Source organism: Cricetulus griseus, chromosome 8, assembly GCF_003668045.3.
Source record: "Cricetulus griseus strain 17A/GY chromosome 8, alternate assembly CriGri-PICRH-1.0, whole genome shotgun sequence".
Lineage (NCBI taxonomy): Eukaryota > Metazoa > Chordata > Mammalia > Rodentia > Cricetidae > Cricetulus > Cricetulus griseus.
Window position 1 is genome coordinate 560,048 of NC_048601.1, and position 21,238 is coordinate 581,285.

Below are 21,238 nucleotides of genomic sequence, written 5' to 3' on the forward strand. Positions count from 1 at the left end.
CTGGCTTTTACCTACATGAAATGTTCATCCAAAAGCAATGTGGAACATATGGCCTGTTACCTCTTCACAGAAAGAGATATACTTGTTTCACTGAAATCAGTAGTAATAATTTGCCCATTAAAATGAGACATTCAGCTGCAAAAGTGGCTCAGTGGTATAGCACTTGCCTCACTTTAGTGATGCTAGGGTTGGATTCTCAACACCAAAAAAATTAAAATTTACAAAAAGAGGGGTGGGCAGCCATTCAACATATTCGAAGTACTGAGGCTTTTACTCACTCATTTCATTGATCCTTTCCCTGCTTAGTTCTAGGGCTTGATCTCAGGGCCTCATATATACCAGGCAGACATGCTACCACTGAGCTATATCCCAAGGCAATTTCATTGGGTTTTATGGCTGCTCTTTCCAAGTACATTTTGTTCATCTGTGAGCTTCTTCCTTGGCAAAACTGGATTCATAGTGTGTGGTGTTTTACTAGGTATTGAACATAGGGTTCCATGCATGCTAGGTAGGTGCTGTACCATTAGACTATCTCCAATTCCAGAAGTGTGTAAAAATTAAATATGAAATGCTATTATAGAGTTTGGTGTGGTGGTTACACATTCTAGCTCTCAGGAGGCAGAGGCAGAAGCAGGCAGATATCTGTGCGTTTGAGGCCAGCGTGTTCTAGGCCAGCTAGAGCTACAAAGTAAGAACCTGTCTCAAAAAAAAAAAAAAGGAAAAAGGATCATTATAGAGATTAAGTTTACTGAAGCTCTACTATTTCACAGCAAGTTCATTCCTAGCAGTCAATAACCAGATCATCCTTTTGTTTATAACCAGTTACAGTAGTAATCTGTAATAACTGCCCAAGTCTTGTATTGAAAGCTAGTCCCCCATGCAGTAATGTCCATAAGTGGATCACGAGATCTCTGACCTCACTAATGGGTTAGTTCATTAATGGATTCATAACTGAATGGACTTTTGGGAAGATGGGGTTCATGAGAACAGCTGTGAGCCAATTTTTCATACCTCTTTTATAGGGCAAAACTGCAGGGTGGGGATTTTGCAAGCAAGCACAGTTACAGAAGCAAGACGAGGCAATTAAGGAAATCTTCCTAGAACACTGTTGTTCCTAGAACATTCTGTGGTTATGCTGGGAGGGGGCAGCCCAAGTCTGATAAACACAAACTTAAGTTTTACAGTAGACAGAAATCTAACTAGAATTGGTTTCCTGATTACAAAATGGAGTTGGGCTGATTTCCTCATCGATGGGAAACCTAGGAGGTGGGACTTTGTTGGAAGAAAAAGTCAGTCCAGTTAGGTCCTTGGAGGGTTTATGTTATTCCTGGTCCCTTGCTCTCTCTGCTTCCTGGCCACCATAATGTGAGAAGCCACTTCTACTGCACACTGTTATTACCACAATATCCCACCTTGCCTCCACACAAAACAACAGACCCAACAGAACAAGGATCAAAGCCTCAGAAACTGAGCCAAAATAAACCACCCATTTAAGTTGATTTTATCAGCTATTTTGTTACAGTAACAGAAAGGTAACACCCCAGTTCCTTATCTTTCCAGAGATATTTTATTAATACTGCAGCAAATTGTATATATTATATCCATACATATAGATATACTTTCTACATAACCAGTTGTATATGATACATATTATTCACATTTTTGTTTAGAGTACAGTGTTTTGCTGTTATAAAATCCTGATAACCTAGTATATGAAATGGGAACAAACCATTACTAACTTTAGTAAGCCATATAGAGTCATCCAAGGTGTTAAAGCAAAGGAAGAAGGAATTTTTTCTCTCTCTCTCTCTTTTTTTTTGAGACAGGGTCTCACTGCATAGCTCTGGCTGTCCTAGAACTCACTGTACACCAGGGCGGCCTCAAACTCCCAGAGATCCACCTGCCTCTGCCTCCCAAGTACTGGGATTAAAAGTATGCACCACTATGCAGGACTGTACAGAGAAAATTTCAAATAACTTTCTCCATGAGATAGGGTCTCACTATGTAGTTCTGGCTGTCCAGGAACTAACTGTAGACCCGTCTGGCTTCAGACTCACAGAGATCAGCCTACCTCAGCCTCCCAAGTGGTAGTATTCAAGCCTCAAGTCACCACACCCCAATGAATTGCATTCCTTAAACTGTACCTCCAGCAGAGGAAATAAGAGTTCAATACAAACAGAACTGAACTTGAAAGCACTCTGACAAATCAGGGATGAAAATCCCACACTGCGCTTGTGGTCAGTCCACTATTATCCTGCTGAGTTGGCTCTGGAAGAGTGTATTCTTCTAATTTGTGTAGCTGATGCCGAATACTGTGTCCACTGAACTGGGGCCTCCCAGGGTCACCAATCAATACTCGGGTTCTGTAGGTCCAAAAGTAGTTCTCCAGCCACAGATGCAGACTGTCTGCAAGGTCTTCATCATAAAACATATCTCCAAGAACAATGAGATCAAACTTACCTTGTTTGGTACTCAAAATGTTTTTGGTTAAAACAGGAAAAGGATTCAGTCCATTTAATTTGCAATTTAGTGTAATCGCCATTCCTGCAACTTACAAAACATGATAAATCAGTCTACAAGCATTATATCAGTAGGCTATTTTTAATTTCTTATTAAGGTGTTTAAAAACACCTTTTTTCCCACATGAACTCTATATTTCATTTTCTCTTTCAGCCCAAGCTTTCTCAAAACATAAGTATTTATCAACAATGATTAATATAAATTCTACATAAGGAGTTCTTTAACATATAAACAATTTTATTCTCTTTGAGTAAGATGAAAAATTTAACAGACAATATGCCTCTTTCTCTACTCCTCAGAAAATAGTATTTAGAATTTTTTCCAATTTAGTAATTGTTAATGTATTATTAAAAATTCACAAAAACATCCTGTAACTCCATGACATATAAGCCTTGTGTATATAGTCTGTATCATTTGCTATTTAGACCTCTTAACCAAGATCTTAATACTGATGAGGAAGTAATTTGTCACCTTTTTGGGAAAGAGAATGCCTGTCATATCATGCATTTAAACCTTGCATAAATATTTGTCTTCCTAGAAACTGCCATTTTTACAAATTGCAAAAGTCAGTGGGGGATAGTCTGAGTTTCTGTGGTTAAACACCTTTTTTAATCTAATAGAGGCCAGTGAGATGGCTTTGCAGGTTAAGATGCTTGCCACTAAATCTAACAGGAGTTCAACACCTGAAGGCCAGGCGTGGTGGCACACAACTTCAATCCAAGCACTCAGGAGACAGTGACAGGCAGATCTCTGTGAATTTGAGGCTAGCCTGGTCTATATAGAGAGTTCTAGGACAGACAGCTAGGACTACACAGAAAGAACCTGTCTCAACAAACCAAACAACAAACAAAGAGTTTAATGCCTAAAACACACATGGTAGGAAGAGGAAACCAGATCGCACAAGCTGTCCCATCTCCCCATGGGATGTGCACTATGGCACACACACACACACACACACAGATGAATAAATAATTGTAAAAAAATAACCTAATTAATACTTATCTCCTTTGTTAAAAGGGATTTTGTTGTTGAATTTAATTTAACTTTATTTGCAATGGTGTTTTATCTGCATTAACGTCTGTGTGAGGGTATCGGATCCCCTGGAACTGTAGTTACAGAAAGTAGTGAGCTGCCACATTGGTGCTGGGAATTGAACCTGGGTCCTCAGGAATAGCAGCCTGTGCTCTTCACCACTAAACCACTTCTCCAGCCCCTGTTTTTTTTTTTTTTTTTTTTAGGCAAAGAAGTTCAAAGTTTATGTCAGTACAAACTATATACTGGCTGGGCATGATGATACATACCTGTCGCTCCAAGACTAGATAGTATACAACAGGAAGATTCCTGCAAGTATTAGCCAACCTGGGGTACAAAGAGAAATACCAGGCCATGTAGGTCTACAGCCTAAGACCCTGTCTCAAAAAACAAAACAAAGAGGCTTGGCATGGTGTTGCATGCCTATAATCCCAGCACTTGGGAGATGGAAATAGGAAGAAATCCAAGGTCATCCTTAGCTTCATAGCTAGCTGAGGCCATCCTGGGCTATGTAAAACTCTGTCTCAAAAAAAAAGAAAAAAGAAAAGAAAAGAAAAAAGGAGGGAGGAAGGAAAAAAGGAGGGAAAGGGGGAGAGGGAGGGGAGAAGAGAGGGAAGGAAGAGGAATTGGTCTAGGAGAGAACAGGTTATCCCTACTCCATACCCTTCTCCCAGAACTACACCCTGCTTGACAGAACAGTTTCTCCCTTCTCAGAAACGATGCTTGTAAAATGTTTAACAGACTAGTGTTCCTCCTTCCTTGGTGGGAAATGATCCCTCGTTTAAAGTAAAAACTGCACTAGCATGCACCTGATATGATTTAATTGTGGTCTTTTATCTTTATAAATTCTGTGGTGTTTAATCTAGGGGCTGAGAGTTCACTGTGACAAAAGCCTTCTCTCAATCTCTAGCTTAAATAAAGCACTCTTATTTGGCCTTATAGTCATGGTGGTCTATAACCAAAGAAGGACCTTTTTAAAAAGCTATATTGAATATAGAAGAGCAACAGTGGGATTTTTAGGACCATTTTCTGGGTCTTTTTGTATGTTTGTTTACTGCAGACAGAAAAACAATTGTTGGGCTTGATTAAGTTACAAGTGAAACCTCTTAATAAAATAAGACCCCTGGAGGGCCCTACCCTAAATGAAGGTAGGATCAGAAAAAAAAAATCAGATGAACTCTAGTCTACTGGCCTCAGCCTCCTGGGGTGCTGGAATTAAAGGTATGGGCTGCCTGCCATACCCAATACAACTTGGGTCTTTTTTTTTTTTTTTTTAAGATTTATTTATTTATTATATATACAGTATTCTGCCTGCATGCATGCCTGCAGGCCAGAAGAGGGCACAATATCTCATTACAGATGGTTGTGAGCTACCATGTGGTTGCTGGGAATTGAACTCAGGTCCTCTGGAAGAGCAGTCAGTGCTCTTAACCTCTGAGCCATCTCTCCAGCCCCCACAATTTGGGTCTTAATGCAGTAAAAATATCCACTAAAGACACAAAGTTATCTCTACTTGGACTTTGTGTCATATAAACATTACTGACACATTCCAGGGAATTCTCAACCCAGAAGCTAACATGCATGCCCCAAGTTTGTATCCCTCTGGAATATCTGACAAATAAATCCAATCCTCTTGGGGGAATGCACTGTCAGTTCAGGCCCCAGATAATGTCCCACTGAACACACCTCGAAGTATCAGATTACAAAACAAGGCAATCAGTGATCACAATGTATCCTGAAAGGGGGACAGTGAGCTTTAAATGTTTTAAAATATGCAGTCCTTACTGGGGTCTATGTCATTGGCCAAGATCTTTGATGCACCACTCATCTTAGCAGCAATTGCTGTTGCTCCACATCCGCTCCCAAGATCCAAGACAGACTTTCCTCTAACAACATCAGGGTTATCCAAAAGATACCTAAATTAGAAAGAAAACAGAAAATACCTGAGTATGGGAAAAGACAGTAAGAAAAATAAATAAATAAATAAATAAAAAATAAACCAAAACAAGCAAGATAGTTCAGCAGATAAAGGTGCTTGCTGCCAAGTCTGATGACCCAAGTTCAACATAGTGGAAGGAAAGAATTAATACATAAAAGCTGTCCTCTGACCTTCACATGCACACCATGGCATACCTGTGCTACATACACAAACACACAAAGCAATTAATGGTAATTTTCCCCCCATGGTATAGAACCTACCTGACCTAGACCATCGGTAACATACTACTCCTGGGGAACAGGAATACCTTTTGTTTGACAACTATATACCCTTAAGACATAACCAGATGAACTCATGAACAACACTAGAGCAAAGAGTAGATGGACATGCTAAAAGTACTTACCCTATGCCAGGCAGTGGTGGTGCACACCTTTAACCCCAGCACTCAGGAGGCAGAGGGAGGTAGATTCTTGAGTTCAAGGCCAGCCTGGTCTACAGAGCTAGTCCCAGGGCAGCCAGGGATATACAAAGAAACCCTGTCTTGAAAAACAAAAATCAATAAAAAAGTATTTGCTTTTGTTTTAGCTACTATTTCTTAACAAAAAGAATAGTTGCAGCTATATGAAAAAAACAAGATGGACAGGAAGGAGCTTAAAAATGCATAATCATGGCACTGGAGAAATGGATCAGAGGTTAAGAGCACTGGCTACACTCCCAGATGTCCTGAGTTCAATTCTCAGCAACCACATGGTGGCTCACAACCATCTGTAGTGAGATTGGATGCTCTCTTCTAGTGTGCAAGCATACATGCAGATAGAGCACTCACATAATTAAATAAATAAATAAATCTTAAAAAAAATTTTAAATGCAGATTCAAGTCAAATGCAGGGTCCACCTAAGATGTCCTGGAACTGCCACAAAACAGAAAATCCCAAATGACCACTTTCCTGTGTGCTGAAAAGGCAGTCCTAGGAGAGGGTGGAATTTACAGTATTAGAAGCAAGATCATTGGAGGGTTGGGTCTTTAAGATCCATCTAGGAACTCTGTACTGACTGTTGATTTGCCCATGAACTTGAACACAAAGTAAGACATATGGATCTTTTATGACCATGTAGGTTCTTTAGCAGTTGACATTAGAGTTTCTTGTGGGGTAGAAGCTTTATTTATGGATATTCATTAAAAATCTTGTGTAAGGTGGTGAAACTATGCAATGAAACACCAAAGGTAGGATCAAACTACTATCAAAACAAGACTTTGGGGATAAGGAGTTGAAAGGTTCAGGCATTATGCTGGCCTGCCCCTGTTACCTGGTGGAATCCACTCAGGCAATACCCTGGTCAGCCCAAGGTTCCATGGGAAAGAAGTCTGTACGCAGGTGCAGAGGACCCCTTTAAAAGATGGGCCCCTGCCCTCTCTCTCTCTCTCTGCCCCTTTACTCTCTCTGTCTCTCTCTGTCTGTCCCTTTCTCTCTCTCTCTCTGCCCTCTCTCTCTCTCTCTCTCCCCGTTCCTGCTCTCTGTCCCCTCTCTGTTTCCCCGCTCTGTCTCTCTATGGCGACCGGCCATGGCGGTCAGCCATTACCCTGTTCCTCTTCTTAGTCTACCCATTCTGCCTTATAATAAACTTATAGTCAATATGTCCATCTCAATATTTCTCTTTTCTTCTTTTTAAACAAAAGAATAACATTTGGCGCCCAACGTGGAAAGGCTCTGCCCTTATACCTTCTGCGACCTGCTGGTGGGCGCATGTTAGGCTAAGGGTAACCTTACAATCCACTTCCATCTCCGCTTTTCCTGGCACTTCCTCCTGCCTGCAACAGCCTGAGATGCCGGAACTCAACTTGCGGCTTTTCCAACTAAGTATTTCTGGAACTCACTGATCTGCCTATTTGCTACAATCCGGTAAGAAACCCAAACCGTTCCTATGGGGCAGACCCAGCGCTGTTCAATCTGGGTCCATTTTTCGGTTTCGGGCCAGGTGCTCTCAGACAGGGCAATCTGTACATTTTTCGGCCTTGCCCACGGGAAATACATTTTTACGGGATCTTTCGGTTACTGGCAGCGAGTAGGTAAATGAGCGGAGTTCTGCCTCCCAGTGGGAACTTTCTTTCACCTGGGAATGTCCCTCATTGTTCTGATTGTTCTATTTCTGACTGTTTCTTCTTGGTTGGCAATGTCTGCTTGAGACGCTCTAAGAGTTTTTGTTTGTTTGCTGGTTTTCATTTTGTTTGTTTACTGGTTTGAAACTTTTCTGGCAATTGAGAATGTGCTTACGGGGGTCGCCACCTCGACCATGTGTGCTAACCTGGGGGCCGCCATCTTGGTCATAACCATGTGACCTAGCTTAGGCCTACCCACTCACTTCAAGCACTGCCACCTGACATCTTGCTTTTTATTTCTTTCACTTGTTGGGTGCATTTCCTAAAGGTCAGGCATGGGATCCCGCTCCAGGAGCGGTGCTTTTTTGCTTTTTTCAGTTCGGACTGCTGGGTCCTTTTTCGGTTTCGGGACAGCTGTGTCCCCTTCGGGGCCAGGCCCCTGGCAACTCCCACGGGCAGACGTGCATCCGTAGAGGAGCTTTTTGCCGGTTCTCCACTTGCCTCACCCATGGGAAATGCATAGAGGAACCTTTCTGGTTTCATCCAACAAGCAGGTAAACAGACAAAAGCGGTCTACGGTTGCCGCCGTTTTGGTCATGTGACCTACCTGTAGGCACGCACAGCTCCAGCGGCCTATCGAGCAAATCTGTCTGCCAGATTTTTGATTTCTGCCAGATCTTTTTGCTTTTTATTTTATTTTTTGTCTGTGATTTCTTCTTTCACTGGCTCTGTTGTTCATGGCTTGTTTACTAAATACTGTGCCTTTCCAGGGCCCTCTGTTTAAGTCTACCCTGTCTCTTTAAATCTCCTGTCTGTTTGCTACAATGTACCGATCAGAGATTACATTCTAGTTCCCCCTTTACTGTTACCCAGTCCTGCTTGTCTCTGTACCTGTAATTTAACTTTATACTTATCTAGCTCTATATGCAACTTAAATTAAACTATACTGTCTCATATTTCTAAATTGCTATATATCTTTAAATGATGGTAAACATTTAAAGTCATAAAGTTCTAATCTACCTTTTCTTAAAATATAAGCCAAGTCTATACAACTTAAATTTAACTTATGTATCTTTAAATGATAGTAAAAATTTAAAATCAAAAAACTCTATTTCAAATTAACAAAATATTTATACCACTCAGTTTATCCTGTAAGCCGTTTACAAAGGTACAGCTTTTATTACAAAAAAGGTATTTTTTCTCTAACTAAAGGCAAACTTAACTGCTAAGATACTAAACAGACAGCCCTCAAATGCTCAGAGATCTAGAGAATATGGCATTTAAAATGTTTTGTTAAAAAGCTTTTTATAACAGAGAGATAGGCCAGTTGCTGGCCCCACCCCATTTCCTCCGAGAAGACTGGGCACTGAAGAAACTTCATCTCGACTCAGTGACAACTCTGGTCACTGAGCAACCCTGCCCTTCACCTCAACTGGTACAAAGTATTCCAGACCATGGACAAGAGGACAACGGAATCGACTTTCCCGGCGTTGCTTGGGCCAACGGTAGGCGAGTCTTCCCAAAGTCTCTAATCCACAGGTCGCAAGTTATCAGCAAGAAGGCAGGTGTCCTGCAGCCCACTACTATGGATGGAGCACCTTGTGGATGGCTGTCCATGCAGCCTGCTGGCACGTCTCTGTTATTCTTTAATCATTGATTCAGGTAAAATCTTATCCTTCTCAAGAACTCTGATGCTTTTGACGACTGATAGTCTTGCCGGCTTAAAGCAAAACAGATTCCACTAACAGGTATTTTAGGGTTTATCTATATAAAGATAGGAAAGTCTAAGAATGTAGTTACGAAGGCCTAAGGATATAAAGGCTTAAGTGATGATAAAATAAGTCGAGACATTAAGAGAATAAAATATGTTCCTGATTTCTCTATTTCTCATGCTACTGTTCATAGTAAAGTTCAACAATACCACTATATGATCATAACTACAAGGTCAAGATTACGATGCTTTTCATTGTCAAAAAAAAATCTATTTTTAAATGGTAATACTTTCAGCCAAGTTGCTTCTAACATGTCTAATACTTATGTTTCCACAAACTCTAAGGATTCTTGTAAGTTCCAGGGAGCCGAATCAGATCCAAACAGGTCAGATTCACTCCAGGTAATATTCAATCTTTCCCTGGTCCCAAATTCCCTTCACTCATCTTGGGACACCTCTGGAACCCCTCCCTCATCTTACAATCTTCCCCTCAAGTGACAGGACCTAAGAAAATTTTTTTTCTAATCTCAACCTTGTCTTCTGCTCTGTCAACATCTTGCCAGGTCTAAGAGGCGCCAAGGAGTTACATACAGCCTGGACTACAATGAAACAACCAGCTTCCCCAGGACGTGGCAGCACCCCAACCTTCTCGGGTCCCCCAAAGATGGTCAACGCCCCCCATGTCAGCAGGAAGCAGTCTTAAGAAGTCGACGCCCTTATTCCTTAACCTGCCATGTCTAAACACCCACCTTTTTTTAATAATAAGTAGAGGTGGGAATGAAAGGTTCAGGCATTATGCTGGCCTGCCCCTGTTACCTGGTGGAATCCACTCAGGCAATACCCTGGTCAGCCCAAGGTTCCATGGGAAAGAAGTCTGTACGCAGGTGCAGAGGACCCCTTTAAAAGATGGGCCCCTGCCCTCTCTCTCTCTCTCTGCCCCTTTACTCTCTCTGTCTCTCTCTGTCTGTCCCTTTCTCTCTCTCTCTCTGCCCTCTCTCTCTCTCTCTCTCCCCGTTCCTGCTCTCTGTCCCCTCTCTGTTTCCCCGCTCTGTCTCTCTATGGCGACCGGCCATGGCGGTCAGCCATTACCCTGTTCCTCCTCTTAGTCTCCCCATTCTGCCAGTCCTTATAATAAACTTATAATCTTATGTCTGTCTCAACAATATTTCTCTTTTCTTCTTTTTAAACAAAAGAATAACAGGAGTGATGTTACAAAAGTTAGTATGAGGGCTGGAAAGTTGGCTCAGCGGTTAAGAGCACTTGCTGCTCTTGTAGAAGATCCAGGATCAAGTCCTGGAACTCACATGACAGCTCACAGCTGTAACTCCAGTTCCAGAGGATCTGATGACTTCTTCCAGTCTTCACGGGCACCAGGCACATATGAAGTATACAAACATACATTCAGGCAAAACACTCATACACAAAATAGATAAATCCAAAAGAAAGTTTCAAAGAAAAAGTTGCTTAGTGGCACATGCCTTTAATCCCAACACTAGAAGGCAGAGGCAGGTGGATCTCTTAGATCCAGGTCAGCCTGGTCTACAGAGTGAGTTCCAGGACAGACAGAGCTACAATAGGGAGTCCCTGACAAGAAACTTTTAAGGGAGGATGTGTTTACTTTGAAGGAACAATTTGGAGATATAAACTAATCTATCACGGAATGTCTGGCAGTAGGGGGCTGTGGCAGTAGACATATGAGATTGTTTGCTCACATCAGTAAAAATTATGAAGAAAAGAATTCTAGGACTCAGCTAGCTTTCTTCTTTTTTGTCATCCACATTCAAGGTGGGCCTTCCCTCAGTTAAGCTTAACTGGAAATGTCCTATCTTGGCTAGCGTTTGGTTTTTTTGTTTAGTTTTGTTTTTGTAGACTTGACAAATGCCTCCACCAGACTGGCCTGTTAGCAAGCCTATGGGACATTTTCTTGTTTAATGATTTGCTGGAGTCCAACACCACCAGGGTCCAGGTCCCAAAGAGGAGGTATGGAGTCAGTGAGGTAAAGGAGGAGACAGGATCTGAGGGTGAATCTGTTATGGCTGCTACTTTACTGTAGCTGCACAGAAGATTAAATGGGAGGAGGAGGGCATGTGAGCTTGGCTGTGGCTTGCTCACATCAGGGACTAAGGAAGTTAGAATTGGCCTTAACGAGTTAATAGTCACCACAGTCATATGTTAATGAAAGGGCCACAAGTTCCTCTTGCCAGAGATAAAAATGACTCACTTTTTAACAAGAAGGGACTTTCTTCAAGCCCCTGAGGGAATAGGGGCTGTCTTAAGAGTTTTTATTGCTGTGAAGAAACACCATAGCTGTGGGGGACTAAAGTATTTCCGCTATAGAATATTTTGAGATCCAGCCTTTGGTCTCACTAAACATGGAGCACCGAAAGCTCCGGCCCACTATTGTATCGTTAATGCCAGTAGGGCTACTATTGTTTAGCGTGGCCTCAAGGTAATGTGCCTCTTATTTGCATCTCTGTGGGCCTAAGCATCTGAACAGGCCCTCACCTGGATGGAGGGGCTAGAGGTATATGAGTAACTTGTGAGGATGGAAGGTTAAGAGTTAGGGGCGAGTGGCCAGAGCAGAGAGGGGACAAAGAGAGAAATGGTTCCCTCGTGGTATTGGCAGGATGGTTAAGAAACACCAGAAAAGATGGCTAATAAAGAAATGACTCTAGTTCCACAACACGGAACTGAGAGCTCTCTGAAGATGACAAGATGCCTGTGTTTGATCTTTATCGCCATTGGGTTGCTGGGCGCTTCCAGGTCCACACACCCCCACTCAGGCGGAACCTCATGGCTGTCGTGGGTTAAAGCTGAGGCAAGCCGGGTCACGACACATAGCCATGGCAACCCTTATAAGGAAGACATCTAATTGGGGTGGCTTGCTTATAGTTCAGAGGTTCAGTCCATTATCATCATGGTGGGAAGCACAGCAGCATGCAGGCAGACATGGTGGTGGAGAGGTAGTTGAGATTTCCTACATATCACAGGCAACAGGAAGTCAACTGAGCATAGGAAACCTCAAACACCACCCCCCACGGTGACACACTTCCTCCAACAAAGCCACACTCACTCCAACAAAGCCACACCTCCTAATAATGCCACTCCCTATAAGATGGGGGCCAATTACATTCAAACTACCACATTCAAACTACCACATTCTACTCCCTGGCCCCTGTAAGCGTGTAGCCATTATCAGGATGCAAAATGCATTTAGTCCAACTCCAAAAGTCCCCTTGGTCTATCACAGTCTCAACAGTCTCTTCTGAAAATCATGCCATCTCTTATCTGTAATCACCTATAAAAGTCAAAATAAAGCAGATCACATACTGGGATGAAGACCCCAGGCCCTTGCCCAGACCCCTGCCTTGGTCATCCCTAGACATGACAGGCTGCAGAAAATACAAAGCAGGATACAGCAGGATGTGCTGTACACCTGACATTGTACAGTGCCCCCTGACCTTGTCCTCATTGCTAAAAAGAAACCGAAATATCCCATATATGGTAAGGAACCAATTAGGAGCTAACAGACTCTGAATGTGCTTCCCCATAAAAGTGGAATGTAGTAACCACAACAACCACCCAAGAGATAGCAATCTCCCTGCAGCTACAACTAACCAATTAACCACAGTCAGGTGTCCCCAGCTCAGAGGTATACCAATCCTCTTAGTCTGTTCCTAGGCAGTCTATATCCCCTAACCCCCCCTTGCTTTACCCTCAATATATACCCTACCCCACTGCTACTCTGGGTCTCTCCTACTCCACCACTGTGACGGACAGACACGTGACCAGGTGCCAACTCACAATTAAAATTCTTTGCTTTTGGATCAGATTTGGTCTCTAGGTGGTCTTTGGGGTCCAGATCTGGGCATAAGAAGGATATACATTACCATTCTGAAATTAAGGAAGGGCGAATAGTGGGGAAATACCAGACCAAAGCAAGGCCAAAACCCAGCTGGGTAAACTCCAAATTCTGCATTTCCATGTCTGATGACAAATCACTCTTCAGGTCCCCAAATCCTTTCAGCTACTTTTTTTCTCTTGGGCTGGTTCCACTCCTTTAGCAGCTCTCCTCAGCAGATATCCCATGGATGTGGCATCTCCAATATTTTGGTTCTCTAAAACAGTCAGACTTCACCTTCACAGCTTCACACAATGGCCTCTCTAGGCCTCTATTCAGTGACACCTCTGACACATGCCTGGACTCAGAGACTTTCCTTAGTCTCAGGGACAAATTCCATAGCCCCTTTATTCTATCCCTAACTCCAGAAGCTGCCAAGTTCTGCCGCTTACTGGGGCTGGACATGGCCTCTTTGTTAGTTACATCTTCATCAATTTTCTGTCCTTCACTGCCTAAGCTTGGCTGTCCTGAAACTGGATCTCTAGACCAGACCTCAAACTCACGAGATCTGCAGGCCTCAGTCTCCTAAGTACTGAGATTAAAGGTGTGCACCACCACACTTGGCTCTCAGCTTCTCTTTAATGCCTTTGCACAGGTTGGAAGATGAGATGGGCGGGGTCTTGCCCTGAGGTCACTACTCCCTTTATTTTATGTAATATCCCGCTCTTCTCTAATCTGCTGATCTCCCTGAATATAGGATTTAGCTCTATTCCACTTCCTGGTGCCCTTTTTCTCCTTGAACTGTACATTTTGTATTTCTCCTTGCTCAGCTTGCTCCTTTTCATTATAAATCTTCATCAGAGTTAACACTAATAACCACACAACAGACAACTAGGCTGTTTTGAGATTCCCTCTACCAAAAGAATTAATCCAAAACTCTTCACTTTAGCCTCAGGCAGACTCTTCAGACAAGGACAAAAAGCAGCCACATTCTTCACCAAAATATCACACGGACAAATTCTAGGAAACGTACTAAAATGCTTCTAGGAAATATCTTGATCTAGCCATGGACAATTTAAATCATTATCAGCACCATTGTCTTCCATGCTCCATGCTTAAAGCATTCCTAACCCAAACGACCAAAGTCCAAATCCCCACAAACAAACCATGGTCAGGCCTATCACAACAATACTTCAGTCCCTGGTACCAACTTCTGTCTTAGTTAGGGTTTCTATTGCTGTGAAGAGACACCATGACCATGGCAACTCTTATAAAGGATAACATTTAATTGAAGTAGCAGCTTCCAGTTCAGAGATTCAGTCCATCATCATCATTTGTGGGGAGCATGGTGGTGTGCAGGCAACATGGTGTTGGCTACATCTTAAACAGAAGGCAACAGGAAGTAGACTCTGACACTGAGCAAAGCTTAAGCAAATGAAACCTCAAAGCCGGTCCCCACAGAGACATACCTCCTTCAACAAGGCCATACCCCTCCAACAAAGCCACACCCACTAACAGTGCCACTCCCTATGAGATTATGGGGGCCAATTACATTCCAACTACCACAAGGTCTTTTGTCTAAATGCCTGACCTTGGGAAAAGGACTTTCTTGGGGGACTAGACACTCCATTACAGATTACAGTTTTTTATATAGCTTTTATAGTTACAGAATATTGGATATATAGTTTTATATATCCAAATAGGTAAAGCTTAAAGTAAGCAAAGACAAAGCTAGACAAATATTACTGTGAACCTTAGGAATTTATATATCTTATCAAATATACTTTATTTATCAAGCATATTATCTAAATTTTCTAGCAGCTTAGTATTAACTTGTGTGGGAGTAGGCAGAATTATCACACTATATGGTTCCACAGTGGCAGAGATTTTTTTTCCAAAGAATCATTTTGTTTAAAGAGGCTGTCATTTTATGCATTTTCATCCTTCAAAGCCCATACAAAATTTCCCAAAGGGAAAGGCAGAAGGGAACTCTCATAACACATAGTGAGAATCATTAAAAATGAAAGTGAAAGGGTGCTGGAGAATTGTGATCCACAAAGTCGAAATGCTGGAACTTTGTCAAAGCAGCAATGATCCTTGTGGTTCACACCAATGATTGATGTGGGAGGGCCCAGCTCACTGGGGCAATGCACTGAGCAGGTGATCCTGTATGGTATTAGAAAGCAAGCTGAGCAAGCCATGAAGAGCAAGCCAGTAAGCAGGGATCCTGCATGGCCTCGGCTTCAATTCCTGCCTCCAAGTCTTGAGTTCCTGCCCTGATTTTCCAGATGAATGGGACATGACCTGAAAGTATAAAATGAAATAAACCCTTTCTTCCCCAAGTTGCTTTTGGTTGTGCTTTTTTTTTTTTTTTTATTACAGCAATGGAAACTCTAACAAAAGCATACCCTCATAATCATGCCCAGAGGTGTGTCTTGTAGGTAATTCCAAGTTCAACTGAGTTGACAACAAAGGTTACCCATGACAGGTGTGAAGAGAACAACTTTGTTATCAGAGTATTCACATCTAAGACTGTCATGAAAACCAGCTAAAATAAGTGACCGGTTCTGGATGCAGCTACAGCCCTTTCCCCATATTTTAGTTGACAATCCTTGTCTTCTGTCTTGATGTCAGTTGAAAACCTACTCAAGAGTCCTCAACATTCCCCCCCCACCTCCACCCCCAACCCCCAACCCCACCCATGGCAAATGCCAAAGTCAAGAATGTAAATACACAGAGACTAAATTTTTTAAAGAAACCATTGGTATATATCACAGGGCAGCTTCAAACTCCTAACCCTCCTGGATCAGCTTCCAAATGCTAGAAGTACAAGTGAAGGGACCAGCGCTGCTCCCCACTTTTGGCAGCCATGACAAGCTAACGCATGCTTGCCTGACCTTGCTGGGAATGCCTTGGTCACTAGGAGGCCAGATGCCTCGTGGCAAGGAATCAATCAGAAGTTAGCTAACAGGGCTATGCTTTATTGCTCTGAATGTGCTTTACGGACAAGTGCACAACAATGACAGGCAGAGCATAGCAACCGCCCTGGGAAGACCTATGGGCCATAACAACCAATTGACCAATCAACACAGGGCAAGCTGTCCAAGCCTGGAAGCACAGCAATCCTGAGACTGTGCGTACCTCTAGACACTCCCCTAACACTGCCCTTTTAAGATCCCTGCCTCATGGTTTCTAGGGGTCTTTTCTCTAACCATCTGCTGCAGAGGATAGATGAAAGGCCCGAGCTAATGGGGTTAGCTGTTTAAACAACTGCAATAAAAGACTGCTTTTGCATTGAAATGGGCCTCTTGGTGATTTTTGGGTTCAGAATTTGGGCACAACACAAGGATGTACACATCATCACGAATAACTACATAGGAGGCCTTTTTGGAGATGACTATATCTTCCCATAGGACAAATCCTCTTCTACGAGAGGATTCTACAAATACAAATCTTCTACAAATCCTTTACGAGAAGGAAAGCAACCCATACCATATACAAGTTGGAACATGTGAGCCCCAGTGACTTCCTTGTTTTGCTGTTATGCTAAGGGACCAGAAAGAAGGGAATGGAGGTGGGGGTGGGTGCTGAGAGAATGACTCTTCAATAGCCATCAGCCGTAAAGATTCACATTTCAGTGAGACATACCTAGACAGGGCCTGGCCACCTGGCCAGTAGATTGCCCAGTAGGGATCACTGTAGGGCCACAGCTCAGCCCTTTCCCACCAGAACTTGCACCTGGGGGTCAAAAGCCGTAACTGGATTTCAGGGGTAAGGCTACCACTGCTGGTGACTTCAGTATTCTCCTCCAGGTAGGCTTTCATCTCAGGGTCCAAACAGCTCCCTGCTGTCCTCCAGGAAATCAGAGGGAACCCACTGCTCACAGCCTGCAGGAAACTCCAATGGCTCCTTGAAGTTTTCCAACCCAGTCTGAAAGCCATTAGTACTTCTCCAAATCTCAGGCTGTCAGTGTTGCCATTAAAAGGATTGTTCCCCAAGCAGATACAATGAGGGTCTGCCTCTCCACTTAGTTGACACTGGAATTTTGGATCTCTACAACAAACAAACAAACAATACTGAAAATTCTTAGTCCATATCCTTCAACATAACAAGAAAATAAGCAAGTGTATGTTCTAACAACTCACAAGTACAAGTTCATTTCAGAGGACAGCTTGGCTTATCAATTTGGGTAAAGAAATCCAGTTGCTTTTTTTTTTTACTGTGTAATCCTTTTAGTAATTCACTATGACAAAAATACACAGACATTTTATTTTACAACAATCTTCAAGAAAATGAAATAAAGTATACCTTTTTGGCTTTTTTTTTTTTTTTTAGGATAGACTTGTGTGGTGATATATTGTTTATGATTTATTAAAGCCACTGGAGATCAAAATAGCAAAGCAGCCACACTCTTTACCTATAGAAGCTAGGCAGTGGTGGTACACACCTTTAATCCCAGGACTCAGAATTAAGAGGTAGACAGATATCTGTTAGTTCAAGATCACACTGAACTACACGAAATTAACCCAGTCCTAAAAGATACAGCTCACACAAAGGTGATCTCAGCACCTGGGATCACACGTCTTTAATCCCAGCACAATGGGTGGAGACAGGAGTGATATGACTGGGCAGAGAAAGGAATATAAGGAAGAGGAGAGAGAAATTGAGAGCCTTTTGCCTCTGAGGGTTTGTGGAGACAGGATTGCCATTTCAGCTGGGTAAAGGTTAAGATCTACTGGCTTGGCTGCTTTGCTTCTCTGATTTTCAGCTTGAAGCTTTAACTCCAATGTCTGTCTCTGGATCTTTTATTTTTCCTTGCTTTGGGGCTAAAGAGATAGCTAACCAGTTAGAGCACCTGATGCTCTTGCAGAGGACCCAGGTTCAGTCCTTAGCACCCACATAGCATATCACAAACATAACTCCAGTTCCAAGGGATCTGGTGCCCTCTCCTGGCTTTGTTGGGCACCAGACACAGACAGTCAAGTACACAGGCAGACAGACAAGCAGGCAGGCAGGCAGGCAGGCAGGCAGACAGACAGACAGACAGACAGACACACACACACACACACACACACACACACACACACAAGGCACATGCACACCCACATGGTACATTTATACATATGCAGGCAAAACACTCATACCCATCAAATATAGACCTGTACTGTAGCCTAGGCGGCATTGGAATTCACTATGTAGACCAACCTGACATCAAGCTTGCAGTTACCCTCTTGCTTCTGTCTCTTGAATGCTGAGACTACAGGCATACGCCATCATACCCAGCATGGATTTCATTGTAAAAGGACACCAGCTTCTAAGTTCCCATCAATACTGACTTGACTTTACCAAACCTAAACTTAAAATATTTATAACCCAAAGTACACCTTGGTAAGGAGGAATGAGGAATACCTTTTTTTGTTTGTTTGTTTTCTGGCACAAGGTCTATTATGTAGCTCTGGCTGTCCTAGAACTCATGCATTGAACTCACAGATATGTGCCACTATGCCTGCCTTGTTGCTGTTTTAAAGATTTGCTTTATTTATGCGTCTGTGTGTATGTGACTGTCTGCAAAGGCCAGAGGCACCAGCTCCCCTTATAGGCAGTTGTGAGCTGCAGGACATGGGTACTGAGAACTGACCTTGGTCCTCTGCAAGAGCAGCAAGCGCTCTTAACCCTGAGCTATCTCTCCAACTCTTTGTTGTTTTCAGATGGTCTCATGGCTCAGATTGGCTTCCATCTCTCTAAGCAGAGAAGGATGGTCTTGAATTTCTGGTTCTCCAACATCACAAGTTTTCTGGTGCCACTACTCCAGAGTTACTTGTGCTTGGGGTCAAACACAAGGCTTCACGAGTGCTGGGCAAGCACTCTACCAATTGACCCTTAACACCACAGCATTACGGAATTACTCTGTATTTGGACAACATGTCTTCCCAGCACTGACAGTTTGCTTATGAAGAAGTTATAATCAAAGTATGTTATAAGAAAGCTAGCAGGCTGGGCATGGTAGTGCACACCTTGCCTTTAATCCCAGAACTTGGGTGGCAGAGGCAGGCAGATCTCCATGAAAGAAAGAAGCAGTGATTTAAAAAAAAAAAAAAAAAAAAAAAAAAAAAAAAAAAAGGGAGGGGGCTGAATTCAAGCCAATCCTGACAGTTAACCCAGTAAGTAATACCTGACTGAGGTAGTGTTACTGTCTAGAAGGTCTTGATTGGGTTCAGTTTTCTCTGACAGTTAAAGTACTAAAAAGCAGGAAAACTTTCAAGCTCAACAGATGACAGTGGTGAAATCTCAAACACTGAAAACAGAGGCGGACAGAATCAACAGTTTAATAAAGGAAACACACATGCAGCAAACACACAAAGAAAAAGACCCTCCTCCTCAAAGTAGAAGGGGAACTTGAGGAGCTGAAAATCCTTAGGGTTTTTTAGGTCTCTGGAGGGTCTTCCTCCCCTAATTTCATGTTGATCATTTTAAAGACAGAGAGGATGGCTGGTTGCACAATTATTGTGAAAACATGTCCTATTCTGGCCTTGAGCTTACTGAGCCAGCCCAAAAGCAGGGGCCTGCTGGAAGGAGAAAAAGCTCACAGGGCCTTTAAATTGTCAGGCTTTTGTCTCAGGTCAGGACGGTGAGGCAAAGCCACCTATCTTGGGAGTTTCCCGCCTTTATTACCCAGTCACGGTCCTCCTAGTCCCTCCGTAGGTGGACTGCCTCCCTGGACTACTATCTTACAAAAAGACAGACAGACCGAATGAACAAACCGCCTGGAGAGACGGTGTGGGCAGTAAGAGAGCTTGCTTCTCTTCTTCAGGACCAGGGTTTGGTTCCCAGTGCCAATGTCCCGAAGTGTGTACTTGTAACTTTAGCTTCTGGTGACACACATTCCGGTCTCCACAGACATTCACATACACACACACATTCACACACTCACACAGACACCCAAGCGCGCGCGCACGCACGCATACACAGATAAGTAAACAAACAAATAAATAAAAAGGTTAAATTCCAAACAGTGCTTGTGAGCTCGTTACTTTCCTCAGAAAAAAAGAAAAAAGAAAAAGAAAGAAAAAAAAAGGACAGGACTATACTTTTAAAAGGGGTAGTGCGGTTCTTGTGGCCTTACCTGATTTTGCTGGAGTCTCTCGCGCAAACGAAAAAAAAAGAAAAAAATGTACACAGAGTTTCCTTTCTCGGGAGAGGAAGACAGCTGGAAAAACACAGAGCCGCCGCCGGAACTTGGAGGCGGAAAACGCGGAACGCGCAACCGCCGCCAGGACACACCAGCTCCGCCTTTCTTCCTAGCTGTGCTTTGTTCTGGGGCTCGCTGGCTACCCAAGGCAGCTGGGAAAGTGAAAGCCCTTCTGTAACCTTGAGACTTTAAGACTAGGGCCAGTGGCCCCAGGTCAGTCCCTGTAGACCTGGAGCGCAACTGCACAGCTTGTGTACGCCGTGTCTGGCGAATCCTGATTTATAAAACCTCCTGCAGAATTGTATGCAGCCCCACTGCGTGCCAAGCACTTTTAAGAGTAAGTGCCTAGATAGGTGGGTAAACCTTTTATGACACATTCAATTGCTATAAATCATAATATGCGGCTCCACTATTGTAAAGTCACAGCCTAAGGCTATTTTTCAGCCTGTGGGGCTCAGGTTCTGAATCTCTTAAATCCACCTTTCTAGTGAGTTTAGATTTCCCACTGGCCCCTCAACTCACGACTCCAAAATTAACCCATCTCACTTTCATTAATGAAAATATGCTATGATGTACAAGAAAGAAAAAATACCCCAAACTAAAAAAAAAAAAAAAAAAAAAAAAGGATTAAAAAAAAATCTGGGACAGGCGTTGGTGGTGGATCTCTGTGAGTTTGAGACCAGCCTGGTCTACAAGAGCTAGTTCCAGGATAGCCTCCAAGGCCACAGAGAAACCCTGTCTTGAAAATAAATAAATAAAAAGAATCTGAGTGGTGATGGTACTTGCCTTTAATTCCAGCACTCAGGGGTCAAAGGCAGATAGATCTCTGTGAGTTCAAGGCCTGCCTGGTCTATAGAGTGAGTTACAGGACAGCCAGGACTACACAGAGAAACCCTGTCTTGTAAAAA

General features: G+C 42.9%; 1 protein-coding gene across 3 annotated transcripts; it reads right to left on the reverse strand.

The window, feature by feature from the left end:
- Nucleotides 1-1,544: 1,544 nt before the first annotated feature.
- On the reverse strand, nt 1,545-20,577 carry Etfbkmt (electron transfer flavoprotein subunit beta lysine methyltransferase). Of its 3 annotated transcripts, XM_027430041.2 has the most exons (5): nt 20,265-20,577; nt 16,790-17,194; nt 5,338-5,468; nt 2,461-2,550; nt 2,227-2,363 (listed from the first exon to the last, which is right to left on the reverse strand). In XM_027430041.2, exons 2-5 carry the CDS (start codon nt 17,080-17,082, stop codon nt 2,350-2,352), a joined length of 528 nt encoding a protein of 175 aa, XP_027285842.1. In that variant the 5' UTR covers nt 17,083-17,194; nt 20,265-20,577; the 3' UTR covers nt 2,227-2,349. The 3 variants fall into 3 exon arrangements, with proteins under 3 accessions (XP_035304494.1, XP_027285839.1, XP_027285842.1); XM_035448603.1 differs by having other exon boundaries at nt 1,545-2,544; nt 20,265-20,573; XM_027430038.2 differs by having other exon boundaries at nt 1,545-2,550; nt 20,265-20,567.
- Nucleotides 20,578-21,238: the final 661 nt, after the last annotated feature.

Coding starts and splice junctions, on each gene's coding strand:
- Etfbkmt (XM_027430038.2), bottom strand. CDS start 17,082: ATGGCTTTCAGACTGGGTTGGAAAACTTCAAGGAGCCATTGGAGTTTC. Junction 5,469..16,789: donor GGTGGCCAGGCCCTGTCTAG/GTATGTCTCACT, acceptor TTTCTAATTTAG/GTATCTTTTGGATAACCCTG. Junction 2,551..5,337: donor GGCCAATGACATAGACCCCA/GTAAGGACTGCA, acceptor ATGTTTTGTAAG/TTGCAGGAATGGCGATTACA.